Below are 16,511 nucleotides of genomic sequence, written 5' to 3'. Positions count from 1 at the left end.
TTCTTTATCCACACCGGAGCCTAAAAAGGTAAACAACGAGAGGGTAAGCTAAAGCTTAGTGAATACAATAATCATACATATACATATATAACTTACTTACATGCAATCACTTACACCAAATCCGCATACATACTAGCAACATGATTAGCATACCATTATAATGTAATACAATAAAACCACGATAACAAAGCTTGTACAACAATAACATATAACACAACAATACAACATGCTACAACACCAATACATAAACATTGATGTTCACAACATCCGTTAGTACTAAAATCCCAAGGCTAGCACAACGAATGGTATCGTCAACATCGAACTTAATTCCCATTCGTCCTAATGAATGTGGTATCGTCAACATTGAACTTAATCCCACATATGAGGTATCGTCAACATCGAACTTAAACCCTCATCAAATGTCACCTACAATAGTGTATGGCTTCGTCGACACCGAAATTTAAATCCATACATGAGGTATCGTCAACATCGAACTTTAACCCTCATTAACCAACTTTATACTCTAGGATATGGTATCGTCAACATCGAACTTTTACCCATACCCCACAAGTAAATAAATCATATACATACATATATAATTATTCCACTCACCTAAATGTCTTCGGTGAGATGATCAAACTCGCAACCTTCAACGCGACGTACCTATATATATAATGCATATAATCAATCACACAATCGAGTTGGTCGATCAACTCATTCGCCATCCTTGTATCCTTTTGACTCATTGTGCAATTTCGACCCATTTGTAATCTTAATAATCATATTAGGTCAACTTCGCCCAAAACCCTAACACTAGCAAGTTTCGGGTCTTAAGTCATTCATTAACACAAGGTTATCGCATTTTTCACACATATTTAGACAACTTAGGTCATCAAAGACCCATTTGACCCATTTCAAGGTTCACACACCCATTTGGTAACAAAATACCCAAATAACACCCACTTACTTCACATCTAAATGTGCTAGTAGTTAACTAACCAATTTAGAACTCACAAACACCAAATTACACTTTGAAACCCTAGGTTAGTTACCATTGAGTCTTCATGTGTGATGACCCGGAAATTTCTGACCAAATTTAAACTTAATCTTTAACGTTTCCGACACGATAAGCAAAGTCTATGAAGTTGAATCTCAAAATTTTAAACTATTCAAATACCCTTCGATTTTTCTCAACGATTCATGAACAATTATATGTATGTATATATATATATATATATATGTACAAGTAAAAACGACTTTCCTACAGTAAAACACAATTTACTACAATAAAAATGACTTTGCTACAGTAAAACACTATTTGCTACAGTGAAAATGACTTTGCTACAGTAAAACACTATTTGCTACAGTGAAACCGTACTTTGCTACAGTGCTACAGTGAAAACGACTGTGCTACAATAAACACTATTTGCTACAGTAAACACTATTTGCTACAGTGCCACTATTTGATGTCGACGAACTAGCAAACAAAAACACTGAAAACCCATGCGATCACATGGCAAAAAACACTGAAAACCCATGCGATCGCATGGGGTACTGTTGCAGGCCACATACTATAAAACGCGAATTCTGGTTCCAGTGTACATCGATCTCTTTCGCTATTATATTTATATTATTATTATTATTATTATTATTATTATTATTATTATTATTATTATTATTATTATTAAGATTAATATTATTATTAATCTTATTATTATTAATATTATTAATTAGTATTATACATAAAATACTACGACGAGGTCTTGAGCGTGTCACTTTCAAAATGGTTTTCAAGCGGGATAGAGCTAAGGAAATTATGGATAATGTTCGGGGGTATATTTATGAATCAAACCTAGTGTTTATCATCTCCGTTACTTCTACGTACTATCCTACAATATTGAATCTCAATATTGATACGTAAGCACTCATATTATATCTTTTATATATTAATTGTATATCCATGTCTAGTGCTCGAGTATATATTTATACATGCGTGTATGCTAAATTTCATCGTTAAACAGTTTATAATAGATCACGAATTAAATACATATATTACTGGTAAAAGGTATATGATTTACATGTTTTTGGAAAGCTGGTGAAAAATCAATAACTTTTCATTTAGATATCGAATAGTTTCGATGAACGGATTAAAAGATATTATCAACTGAATTATAATTGACGTTAATTGGAATTGCTTTTGAATCTGCAATTAATATTTAAACAACTTGTTTGTAAGATTGATAAATTGGATTTTTGAGTATTACCAACCGAGTAAATGAATCCTTATATAAGGTACGTCTCGTTTTGTTGAACTATTGTCAAAATTGACTTTTTGAAACGACTTTGGATAACTTTTGTATGTCGATCTCGAGCATTAGGATTGTGATACACTATGACCTGACCTAGCTTGATAAACATTTATTGACCAACATATGTTCTCTAGGTTGAGATCTACGATTATTTGGTAATCCGAGTTTCGGTCACATTTTGGTGAAAGACTTTATATGCTGCTAAGGTAAGTTTCACTTGCTCCCTTTTTAATTGCTTTTGCAATCTATATTTTTGGATTGAGAATACATGCACTTTATTTTAAACGCAATGGATACAAGTACATACTAAATTCTACACCGAGTTTGAACCGAAAATCCCTTAGCTTTGGTAACTAGTAACTGCCAGTTATAAAAACTGGTGGGCGCGAGTAGTAGTATATGGATCCATAGGGCTTGATATCCCCGTCCGAGCTAGAGCACTAGCCTTTTAATGGACGTATGCTATTTGAGAAGCGTACACATTGGTTTGCGTGTATTATTAAGATGATTATACAAAGGGTATAAATTATATATACGTTAAGTTTAGTTACCATGGTGCTCAATCTTGTAGAATATTTTGATAAATATTTCTGGATGAAACAACTGAAATCTTGTGATCCACCTTTATGTACAGATTATGCAAAACATTAAAACTATGAACTCACCAACCTTTGTGTTGACACTTGTTAGCATGTTTATTCTCAAGTTTCCTAGAAGTCTTCCGCTGTTTACTTATATGATAGACAAGCTATGTGCATGGAGTCTTACATGGCATTTTTTTAAGAAAACGTTGCATTCACCAAATCATCACCATGTATCTTATTTTGACTGCATTATCAACGGAAGTACTGTTGTAAACTATTATTTACAGTGATTGTCTATATGTAGAAATCATCAGATGTCGAAAACCTTTGATTTAAATATTCATATATGGTTTTCCTTTTCAAAAGAATGCAATGTTTATAAAACGTATCATATAGAGGTCAAATACCTCGCAATGAAATCGATGAATGACGTGTTCATCCATATGAATTTGGAGCGATCGTCACAGTTGGTATCAGAGCATTGGTCCTAGCGAACCAGGTCTTGCATGAGTGTGTCTAACTGATAGTTGTTAGGATGCATTAGTAAGTCTGGACTTCGACCGTGTCTGCATGTCAAAAGTTTTGCTTATCATTTTTTGTCAAAAATTACCTGCTTATCATTGCTAGTCTAGACACGTTTTACTGCATTGATTGCATGAATAGTGTATAGACAAAATTCATATCTTAGCGTATCTGTTACTGTAAACTTTTCCTGACATCTTCCGAAAATTTCTCTGTGATTTATGAAATTTGGTATTATATATATATATATATATATATATATATATATATATATATATATATATATATATATATATATATATATATATATATATATATATATATATATATATATATATATATATATATATATATATATATATATATATATGTATATGTAAATTATGTATTGAAGAATACCAAACTAAATTCTATAATCTAATTCATATCAAAAATCATCTCCCTAATTATACAAGATGGATCCCGTATCTAGTTCAAATTCCTTAAACTCTGACAGCTATTTCGATACGGATATTCACCTGAATTCCGAAGACAGTGTAACCGGAATGGATCAACCAATTAGCCATCATCTATTCTGGATGAATTGGGGATGGGTTCGTAGCCTACTTAATTATTGGAGACAAGAAGAAGGCGATCCCTTACATCCACCACATTGCCCTCTTGGCGAAGAACCTGAAGCACTTACCGGCGAACCTGTTCGTAATACCATTTTCTCTCTCATCTCCAAAATATCTCGTCATGATCATATACTCTCTCAAATTCTGGATCTTATTCATCCGCTCGTTCGAACTGCCAATCATCCCGGTGTAGTAGAAGAAGTCAACGAGCTTCGCGCTCGGGTAGTGGCTTTGGAGAATATGGTGCAAAGGTTACAAGCACCAGCAGAATCTCTGGCATCAACAGTACAACCGACAACAACACCAACAGTACCATTACCACCACCAACAACATCCGCACCGCAAGCCTCAACATCACAATATGTACCTTGAGCATCAACGTCATACGCACCATAGTTACCAAGAAATACCAGCAACAATAACTGATGAAGTATTAACTCATTTCCCTTGAAGAAATTTTATGTATATTTAATATATATGAATTTTTAAATCAAAATAAATCTTTTCGTACTAAGCTATTACGTGTGAATCTTAACTGGTAGGTACTACTCGGTTAGTTCATATTACTAATATGCAATGATGTACATCCTTCCTTAAACAACTTAACCATTGTTAACTACAATCTCTGTTTCAACTTAATGAATTTCATTTCATAATAAACCAAGTGTATTATTCAATTACATAATTGATTTTACAATTTCATTTTCGATGTACTCGAAACTTTCAAGAAAACATCATCTGTGCCTTGTAAGGTTCACAAAAATTCCACGAGCATCAACATCCTTCACCGAGAAATAAGAATAAATAATGAAGTATCGATTACATTAGCGAAATACTCCGCAAAGATTATGTAATCTTTAATGTTTTAGAGATTAATCATTTCTAAGTCAAGCCGAAAATTAAATGAGCTTAATATGATATTAACTCATTAAATATGTGTTACATCTGAAGAAAATATACATACACATATTTACATAAAAACGGTAATAAAAATTCTTTTGTACAAAGTATTAATTGTGAAATCTTTAACGGGTAGGTAATACCCGAGAAATATATAAGTTCGCAATTAATATGTTACACTGTACATTCTTCAACTTTGATTCAAAAATTATTAACAATGCTCACAACGATATACAATCGTTTTCATACAAATTCAATTACATATTCTGATATTGACGGATCAGAATCCAAGTCAAGATTTAACGGGTGACATCATTCTTAGATCTCTACATCTTTCAAAGCTATACTTTGACTTCAAAACGATGAAAGATCCTTTAGCATTATTTTTACTGAAAATAACCTTGCAATTCCTTTTCAAAGTATCCAGTATTATCAACTATTCAACCAGTCAACGACGACCTTTCAGACTTGTAATTTTGGCATATACGTTTTTGTTACTGGGGAACCTTTCATGTTCCACCACATTAGCAGTAAATTTACCAACAACTTCATTGATCTTTGACCTTCCGAAAAATCCTTATACTCATTGAAACTGTATCATGTACTCATCCACATCTTGTAACGGCAATTGCCATACCAACTATCGGGAATTAGCAATCAGTATCTTGAAATCTTGTAGCACGTCTACGTCAATAGTTATATGTGTACATATAACGTCTACCTCCTGGACTTACATACTTCGAATGTGAAGTTTCTGAAAAACACCCCAAACTACGAAACTAGTTCTCCGAATTTTGGAAAAATGTTGATGAAGCAGTAAAAACTGTAAACGACCTTAACAGTCAAAAGTTTGATAATAAAGAATAGTATGGTGGTAAACCAGAGAAAAAGAGAAGGTTTGGAATTGAAAAACGGATTGAGCAGACCATGAAGGAGGTTGTGGACAAATCACAAAGACTAAATCTACCTTCAAAGAATTCAAATGATTCAGAGTCTGCTGAAATCATTAGCGAATACCTTGCTCCTTACTCTAAAACCTTTGCGGACAATATTCTTCATCATCATCTTATCTTAAATATTCTAAGATATCATCATATCTCCCATTATAAATATCCTCCATATTTCTGAAGATATTTTTCGAAACCATTCTTATCTGAAATCATTACCTCTTCGCGCTATATGTGTTACATCATAAAAGAAACTATTTTAGTTTCTAAAATCTGAAAAATTCGAAAAAATGGATGTTTTGAAGTAATGTTGGGAACTGAAGCATGAGTTAGTATAATATAATGACACTTGATCAACGTGATTATATTATAGTAAGTCATGTTGAGTTTCTAATGGAACGTGACAAAGGTTCACAGATCACACCCTCATCATGAACCATGTCACATAACTCTTTCATTATATTTAACCTCTAAATATATCAAGAAAATATTTTTCTTGATGATTCGGTCTTTTCCAGATATTCTGGTAATTTGACAAGTCAGATTGTGCTATTTACCATTTCTTTCTTAGAACATTAGTTATGTTCATCTGAAACTTCATACCTACGAATTCTGGACCATTATTCACTTGACTTAAAGTCGGGAAGAGAAAACGAAAGCATGAAGCTCCGAAATATAATGGAAAATATAAAGCCCGAAAACAACCCCGAAATTACAAACCGTGTATATCAATGCGTATAGCAATATAAAGACACGAGAAAATGCAAAAACAATATAACCCCAAGGTAATAGTAGAAGAAAATAACCTCCTCTGGTGGCAGATGAAAAAGAAGAATGAAGGATATGATAGCCAAGAAAATATCAAGAATCAGAACTGGATTAAGCATTTCACAATCTTTTGGAAGTATGAAATAAGGAAGAAGATGTAGGAGTGGTGAAAATAATGAAACGGAAGAGGTCAATTTATAGTGAAATATCAGACATAGTAATCGAGGCAGATTACACATTTAATCAAAGAAAATCCTAATTTTCGCAAATTCTGAAGAATCAAATCTTATTTAGATAATGAAGATTCTCTATTCCATAAATTCCGGAAATCAATCGTTACTACGTCAAGAGATAAGATGCATCTCTATTCTCCATTTCACTCTATTACGATAACTTCCCTCATACGCTTCGAGTAATTGGATTGTTTTATCCATATTATTCAACGGTGATAAAAATTCTATTTATCAACACATATTCGTCATGAAAACATTTTATTGTTAGCCATGACGACCTCACTCAAATTTCAGGACGAAATTTCTTTAACGGGGAGGTACTGTGATGACCCGGAAATTTCTGACCAAATTTAAACTTAATCTTTAACGTTTCCGACACGATAAGCAAAGTCTATGAAGTTGAATCTCAAAATTTTAAACTATTCAAATACCCTTCGATTTTTTTCAACGATTCATGAACAATTATATGTATGTATGTATATATATATATATATATATATATATATATATATATATATATATATGTGTGTACAAGTAAAAACGACTTTTCTACAGTAAAACACAATTTGCTATAGTAAAAATGACTTTGCTACAGTAAAACACTATTTGCTACAGTGAAAATGACTTGCTACAGTAAAACACTATTTGCTACAGTGAAAATGACTTGCTACAGTGCTACATTGAAACACTATTTGCTACAGTAATGCTATTTGCTACAGTACACTATTTGATGTCGATGAACTAGCAAACAAAAACGGATAAGGCGGCCATGCGATCGCATGGCAAAAACACTGAAAACCCATGCGATCGCATGGGGTACTGTTGCAGGCCACATACTATAAAACGCAAATTCTGGTTCCAGTGTATTTCGATCTCTTTCTCTATTATATTTATATTATTATTATTATTATTATTATTATTATTATTATTATTATTATTATTATTATTATTATTATTATTATTATTATTATTATTATTATTATTATTATTATTATTATTATTATTATTAAGATTAATATTATTATTAATCTTATTATTATTAATATTATTAATTAGTATTATACATAAAATACTACGACGAGCTCTTGAGCGTGTCACTTTCAAAATGATTTTCAAGCGGGATAGAGCTAAGGAAATTATGGGTAATGTTCGGGGGTATATTTATGAATCAAACCTAGTGTTTATCATCTCCGTTACTTCTACGTACTATCCTACAATATTGAATCTCAATATTGATACGTAAGCACTCATATTTTATCTTTTATATATTAATTGTGTATCCATATCTAGTGCTCGAGTACATATATTTATACATACGTGCATGCTAAATTTCGTCGTTAAACAGTTTATAATAGATCACGAATTAAATACATATATTACTGGTAAAAGGTATATGATTTACATGTTTTTGGAAAGCTGGTGAAAAATCAATAACTTTTCATTTAGATATCGAATAGTTTCGATGAACGCATTAAAAGATATGATCAACTGAATTATAATTGACGTTAATTGGAATTGCTTTTGAATCTGCAATTAATATTTAAACAACTTTTTTGTAAGATTGATAAATTAGATTTTTGAGTGTTACCAACCAAGTAAATGAATCCTTATATAAGGTACGTCTCATTTTGTTGAACTATTGTCAAAATTGACTTTTTGAAACGACTTTGGATAACTTTTGTATATCGATCTCGAGCATTAGGATTGTGATACACTATGACCTGACCTAGCTTGATAAACATTTATTGACCAACATATGTTCTCTAGGTTGAGATCTACGGTTATTTGGTAATTCGAGTTTCGGTCACATTTTGGTGAAAGACTTTATATGCTGCTAGGGTGAGTTTCATTTGCTCCCTTTTAATTGCTTTTGCAATCTATATTTTTGGGCTGAGAATACATGCAATTTATTTTAAATGCAATGGATACAAGTACATACTAAATTCTACATCGAGTTTGAACCGAAAATCCCTTAGCTTTGGTAACTAGTAACTGCCAGTTATAAAAACTGGTGGGCGCGAGTAGTAGTATATGGATCCATAGGGCTTGATATCCCCGTCCGAGCTAGAGCACTAGCCTTTTAACGGACGTATGCTATTTGAGAAGCGTACACGTTGGTTTGCGTGTATTATTAAGATGATTATACAAAGGGTATAAATTATATACACGTTAAGTTTAGTTACCATGGTGTTCAATCTTGTAGAATATTTTGATAAACGTTTCTGGATGAAACAACTGAAATCTTGTGATCCACCTTTATGTACAAATTATGCAAAACATTAAAACTATGAACTCACCAACCTTTGTGTTGACACTTGTTAGCATGTTTATTCTCAGGTTTCCTAGAAGTCTTCCGCTGTTTGCTTATATGATAGACAAGCTATGTGCATGGAGTCTTACATGGCATATTTTTCAAGAAAACGTTGCATTCACCAAATCATCAACCATGTATCTTATTTTGACTGCATTATCAGCGGAAGTACTGTTATAAACTATTATTTACAGTGATTGTCTATATGTAGAAATCATCAGATGTCGAAAACCTTTGATTTTAATATTCATATATGGTTTGCCTTTTCAAAAGAATGCAATGTTTATAAAACGTATCATATAGAGGTCAAATACCTCGCAATGAAATCGATGAATGACGTGTTCATCCATATGGATTTGGAGCGATCGTCACATCATGACTCAATCTTACCCAAGAACACCCAAAATCCTCAAATATGGGTTTTATGTTCATCTATAGCCCAAACCCTAACCCATAACAACTTAAAATGAGGAAATTAGATTTAGGACTTACCACCACTATCACAACGTAGCTAGGAAGTAGATGAACAACTTTAAAACACGCACTTTGGCCTGAAACTAGCTTCTTCCTCTATGGATTGAGCTTTCTCATACTAAAACCTTTCTCTCTCTCTAGAATTCAAGTGGATAGGGGGTGGTGGTTGAAAATGGAGTAATGACTCACTCCAATCTGATCTAGTGGCCTTAATTTCATTCAACAAGTGAAAAGACCAAACTACCCCCTTTGAATATTTAAAAGCAAAACAGCTTGTCTGCCAGCCCATCTGAACGGCGTCCAAATTACTGGACGGCGTCCAAATTACTGGACGGCATCCAGTCCTTCACACTTGGACGACGTCCCACATATTTGGACGGCGTCCCAAACAACTGAGGAAAACTGGTTCTTACAAGCATTCATCATTACAAGTAAATTGGAAAAGAACTAGTGTTAAAAACGAAAAAGATTACAAAAATGGAGAATGAATGATGTAGATCTACCATCTAGCTTCACTAATCTTTGACTTGGAACATGAAATTAGGCTTTTATTTTGATGGAATCATGATTGGAACCCTTTTAGGGCTCCAAAACGGCGTAAAGAAGCAGCCCTCCAACTCAAAAACCCCAAATATGCTTTTATAGGTCGGCTGAATTTTTTGGCTGAATCAGCGACAGGAGCGCCGCTATAGGGTCTGGAGCCCCGCTTTTGAGTGCGTCGCTATAGGGCAGGAACGCCGCTTTTGGCCTGAAAGCGCCGCTTTTGAGGCTGAGAGCGCCGCTTTTGGCTGCTGATCATTTCTACACTCGTTTTAGCACATATGAGCGCCGCTTTTAACCTTAGGAGCGCCGCTTTTGACCCTAGAACTTCATTTTCACTCCAAAACTTCACTTGGTTCATTCCTTTGGCCCAAGGGTTAATTCCTTAGCATAAATATGAATGTTTAGACCACTTTTGTCCCGAAATGACTAAATACCACAAACCGCTCACTAATCACCACAACCCGTATCGAAATGTCACGAAAGTAGGGAGATATTGCGAAGATAAATATGTATATTTTGAGCAATATCAGGGATTAACAAAAAAAACGCCGAATTTTCTCCGCAAGGCATGATACAATTAGAAAAAAACTTCTAATATCTTTGCAAAAGTCAAATTTAACAGTTTCCCAAAAGTGTTTTAAGAAACGAAACGAAATACCATCCGGGCCAGGAGCTTTTGAGCTCCCGCAATTCCAAACAGCCACTTTGATCTCCTCATCATCAACATTACTTTCGATAACAGCAGCATCTTCTGCTGATAACCGAACGTGCGGCCTTAGATGACTTGATTCAAGTTCAGACTCGTGCGATTTGAATTTGCTTTCGAAATGCTCAACGAAACTGTTTTTAATGTCGTTCGGATGGTCATACCACACGCCATTAACTAGAACACCCTGGATCTGTTGGCAACGTCTTTTATGTTTCAGCGTATTATGGAAGAATTTGGAATTTTCATCCCCCTCGACATCCCATTTGATGCTAGCTTTCTGAAGAAAATCAAGGTTGATCAATTTGGAGATATCGTCTCTTTCAATAGACAGAGAATTAAGCAGGCTAATATCATCGTTGCTAGCGTTACCCGAGTCAATAATGAGATCAAGTTCATCGATCTTATCTTTAATTTCTTTTAAACGTTTCGCTTCATAAGATCGAGAATTGAAAATCCAACTTTTTAGGTGACTTTTTAATAACCTGAATTTGGCGACAATATCACGGTTATTGTTATCAATATTAATAGTGTTCCAAGCATTTTTAACAACCTCATCAAAGTCAGGACGATCAAACCAAGAGTCAAAAATCTTAAAATACGTAGGCCGGAAATCAACCTTGTCTTGAAACAATAATAAAGGAGAATGATCAGATAAGATCTCTTCTAGTACAGTTTTATTGTTAAATATATAAATTTTTCGTTTTATTGTTAAATATTACATGTGAAATATTGTTTTCATTCATGTTACACCAATTTCTAGATGATTAGTCGAAGCAAACATTGGTCTTATTCACCAATTGGTTGCATATATGATATCTTCTAGTTTTAATTATTGTTAAAAATTACGTGTGGAATGTCTTCATTCATGTTACACCTACTTCTAGAGATGATTAGTTATGGTGGAGGTGATATGTAGTGGTGACATATACATTAATAAATTAATTAATAAGTGTCGATCTTTAAAAATAATTATTATGAAGTTAATGTTATATTTGAAATCAGGGGGCCAACTTTTTTTTTTATATATACAAGCACAATCGAAGTTATGAGAAATAAATAGGCCTAAAAACAATAATTAAAGGCCTCACAAAAGAAACTAAAATCCACTAACATTACCAAAATCCAAATTGTTTTCTTTAAGTAGCCTATATTACTCGTTAGGGTCTAGGGGCCTTTTTATACTTCGTTTTAGAAATTCGGGACCGGCCAACCCTATTTAAAATCAACATCCTATAAACGTATACATTTTTTACATTAAAATCCCCTGGCCTTCAAACAATACGTTAAAGCTCCTTCGACCACCATTCGAGTTTGAGTTTGCGCTTAAAGAGAAGATTGAATAAACACATCAATAAAATTTCACTTTTGAATACATCACTAATTTATAATCTGCAACTTTGCGGTATTAGTAATATATTATTGCAATTAATAACTAATACTATTAATAATAATAACAAATTATAAAACTAAGTAATATGATTAAAAATATACAGTACTTTTTAGTTTATTTACATTATCAATTATCAAATTAATGTTTTAAATTCAATTAATTGTTTAAATAAATGGTTTAAAAGACAGACAAATATGACATCATAATTCATATAAGTGGTTGAAATGCAAAGTAATAAAATTATATAAAGGCGAAACGCCGCTAAAAAAAATAAGGGGGCTTCTATTGCTACATAGTAATAAAGCAGAATAGCCTTTGCGGCAACATGAGGGGGCTCCTATTACTACTTCAAATTGTATATTTTAGTAAAAGATAATATAATCGGAGTAATTTTTATATATGTCGAAGAGTCATATTATACAGAGTGTATTTTTATGAAGTCTCAACTATGTAATAACGGTTATTTGCTAGCTAGTTAGGGGCGCACATGGTTCATATCTGGATCGAACCAGGTTATACCCTGACCGACTCAAAACCTGAATAGCGAAATGAAAACTGGGGACCGGACCACTTTTATACAATTCAATTTTGGCCTGGTTCTAGTCTCAAATTCAGAATGTCTTATGAGAACAACATAAAGGAGTTTAGATAGAAAAAAGTAATTCAATCAATAAATAAGAATAAGAAAAATAAATCATTTAAAAGTCTTCTAATGATTAGAAGTTTCAACTATTGAAGCTCTTCAATTGAAGCTCTTCAATTGATGATATAGAGAGTTATCATAAGTTTATATACTGACATTATTTCTTTCCTACTTTTGATGTATGATGACTTTTATCTTTTTATAACCGATTATACTCCAACACAAATATCAAAAAATAGCACTAAGTAGCAGGGATGACCCCCATTGATTGATTTGATCGCAGAAGAAAAGCATGCAGGAATCTGATCAAAGCTGGAAGATCAAATGATGCAGCGGTACCACTAGCTGATTTGTGAAAAAAAACCCAGCAAGCAGGAAGTTGTTTTTTCAAAGAAGACTATCAGCAGATAATGGTACCAATAGTTAACGCATCAATGCAGCAGGTGATCACAACCGGTGATCAAAAGTAAGTAGCAAGTAGCTTGCAGCAGGATTGATAAAAAAAAAAAAAAGTAAGTAGTTAGCAGTAGAAACTGCATAAGAAAAGCACAACAAAAAGCAGGAAGTAGCAAGGTTCACAAAGAGTGAGTGATCAGAAGGTAAAATAAAAATGTAGCATCATGAAGTTTTTTGTTTATGTTTTATTATATGCAACAATTTATATTAGAGTAGTTAATGGTATGTTCTAAAATTTGGTAAGAAATAAAGCAAGAAGAAACATGAATGTTTCAATAAGCTCTACGTTTTTGACGCTATAATGACGCTATAATGTTTTCTTTTACTTACAACCCACAACACCTAGAGTTGATAAGATTATTGTCAATGCGACTGAGAGTTAGAGTATATATATAGCCATATAGGTTAATTAAACTCCGCATGCACTTGAAATGCTAATTTCTCACATTTATTACACACAATTTCAACGGTCGTAGATCAATACAAATAAGTTTTGTTCATTTCTATTCTTTTTAGTTTAATAAGTAATAAGTAAAATAAGTAATTTACGTTTACATGTCATGTAGCCGTAAATATATATATATATATATATATATATATATATATATATATATATATATATATATATATATATATATATATATATATATGATCAAGAGGGAAGTAACCATTCGGGGAGAAGCGGGGGAAGCAAAAACTTTTTTTTTTCGTTTTTTAAAAAACTTTGTTCACGAACAATATAGATGAGATGAAAATATGAACATTTAGTAGAGACACTTTGTGATAAATGTTTTTATTTTGGCGGAAAAACGCTCGAAGAAGTAATATATAACAATTATCGTGTTTTTCGAGCGTATTTTGAGGTTTTAGCTATTGGGGTTTAGATATTAGGGTTTAGATATTAGGGTTTATAGGGTTTAGATATTAGGGTTTAGAACTTTAGGGTTTAGGGTTTAGATTTAGGATTTAGATTGAGTTTTTAACACGAACAGTTTAGAGTTTAGGGTTTAGGGTTTAGGATTTAGGGTTTGGTGTTTTGGGTTTATGGAAAACACCCAAAACACCCAAAACACCAAACCCTAAACCCTAAACCCTAAACTCTAAATCGGGCTAAATTTTACTTCACAAAACATGGAAAAAAACGTTCATATTCTTCACGAACAATATTATCTTGAATGTTTTTTTTGTCGATCATTTTCCTGCATAAATAATAACATTCATCACGAAGTGTCTCTTCTAAATGTTCATATTTTTGTGTGATCTTGATGCCGGAAAAAAAATTTCAAAAAAAAAGAAAAATTTTTTTTTTCCTTCCCCCCGATTGGTTACTTCCCCATTGATCCTACCCCTATATATATATATATATATATATATATATATATATATATATATATATATATATATATATATATATATATATATATATATATATATATATTGTTGGAAAAGTTGGTTGGAAAAGTGTGTTCCACCAATGTTTGGACACAAATTAATATATAATAAAATGATATATATTAACGACTATTTGCCAACGAAGCATTGCTTCAACGGCATCCCCTCACCTTGTGTGTTGGGGCTGGGGGTTAGGTCATGGGTTCGAGCCTCGCTCTGCCCATCCTATTAATTAATCTGCCTGAAATATGGATATCCAGATTGACCTCGGGGGGGTTTTCTCCCGGATCCATTCAGGATTCAAATTCGGTCCGCCTGCCCCTCGGGATGGTTAAAGGATCGGGTTCCTGTAATGCGATTCAGGTTTCCTCCCGAATGCGTGTGTGTGTGCAAATGACGAGTGTGGTTGAAATAAATGATACACTGATGCAAGCTTGCCGTTAAAAAAAACGATTATTTAGTGGATTTTGTAGCCACTAATGAGAGCTTTAAAACGAACTACGGCGTGTTCAAAACGGGTTAATGTTGAATGAGATATCGCGTCTCAAAGTTGCTCGTTTAAGTGCAAAGTAGAAGCATTTTTGAAATAAAATGAAACTTGTCCCACATAGGAGTGGGAAAGAACTTTTATGTAGTATATAAGTGGATGGATATAAGCTATGTCAAGACCTTGTGACATATTTTACTCCCTTACAATCCCTCGCGCAGGGGGTGCAATAATTTGGATTTGGGCTTGGGATCCAATGCGTGCCCGCGCGACCTGCGGACATGAATGCAGCTCTGAAGATCTGGACCCGTGCGAGGGCGAACAAATTTGGTTGATTTTGTATATCGTTTCCTCTTATATATGATTGTGTTTGCACTATAAATACCAAGTTTTGGGGGTTGGGAAAAGATACAACGAATTTATTCGTACAACTTTTTTATCCAACATATTATGCTTTTCCTTACAGCTTCTGTCTCCCCGCTTCCTGTCGTTTTTCAAGCAAGTGCTCTCGTCCGGCAGTACGCTGCTTTGAACCGGTGTACCCCGGGAACAGACGTCGAATCTGTTTAAGGGAATTGTGTCAAACACACGCCCGGTTCATCCCTTCAATTCGGTTTTATAGTTTTATGTTTCTGTTTACTTTAATCTCGTATATACTTTTCTGTTTTATGTATAATATTTTTATATATATTGTATGCTTTTATATTATATATTACTTTAATTGCATCAGCTTGTTTAGTTTCTATTACATTATTTCTACAGACTTAAACAGATTCATGTTCCACGAAATTAACATGCTTAAGATTACTTACTTATAAAAACTGAAACTGATATAACTTGATACAATGCTTCTGTTTGGTTATGATTGTGCTATTAAACTACGTTTTGCTATTGTTTACTGCAAACTGTTATATTCGGATTATATTGTTGTTGTTACCTATTAAACTGCCTTATATCTGCCTATTCATTACTGTTCGATTTTCGAGTTCGAGTTTTATGTTAGCAACTGCGAATATATTTATTTTTTGCATATGTTGTAGGACTTGATGATGCTGTATACAGTATTGACATCTTTATGTTAATACATCTTGCTTGCTGCAATTTAGTTTATAAATTAGCTGCTGAATTTCTGTGTTTACGCCTGATCTGTGATCATTAGTGTTTATATTATTACCGCTATTTATATATTTTATTGATTGATGTATGGACTTTAATACTTAAATTAA

General features: G+C 33.1%; 1 protein-coding gene across 1 annotated transcript; it reads right to left on the bottom strand.

Annotated features, from left to right (window-relative positions):
• Positions 1–10,741: 10,741 nt before the first annotated feature.
• LOC139860348 (uncharacterized) lies at positions 10,742–11,660 on the bottom strand. Its single transcript, XM_071849113.1, has 2 exons — positions 11,637–11,660; positions 10,742–11,533 (listed from the first exon to the last, which is right to left on the bottom strand). The coding sequence occupies exons 1-2, from the start codon at positions 11,658–11,660 to the stop codon at positions 10,742–10,744; spliced, it is 816 nt and encodes a 271-aa protein (XP_071705214.1).
• Between the last annotated feature and the right edge of the window lie 4,851 nt (positions 11,661–16,511).

Source organism: Rutidosis leptorrhynchoides, chromosome 7 (genome assembly GCF_046630445.1).
Source record: "Rutidosis leptorrhynchoides isolate AG116_Rl617_1_P2 chromosome 7, CSIRO_AGI_Rlap_v1, whole genome shotgun sequence".
NCBI classification, from domain to species: domain Eukaryota; kingdom Viridiplantae; phylum Streptophyta; class Magnoliopsida; order Asterales; family Asteraceae; genus Rutidosis; species Rutidosis leptorrhynchoides.
Note: the sequence above shows the minus strand (reverse complement) of the source record. Positions and strands in the feature narration are given on the sequence as shown.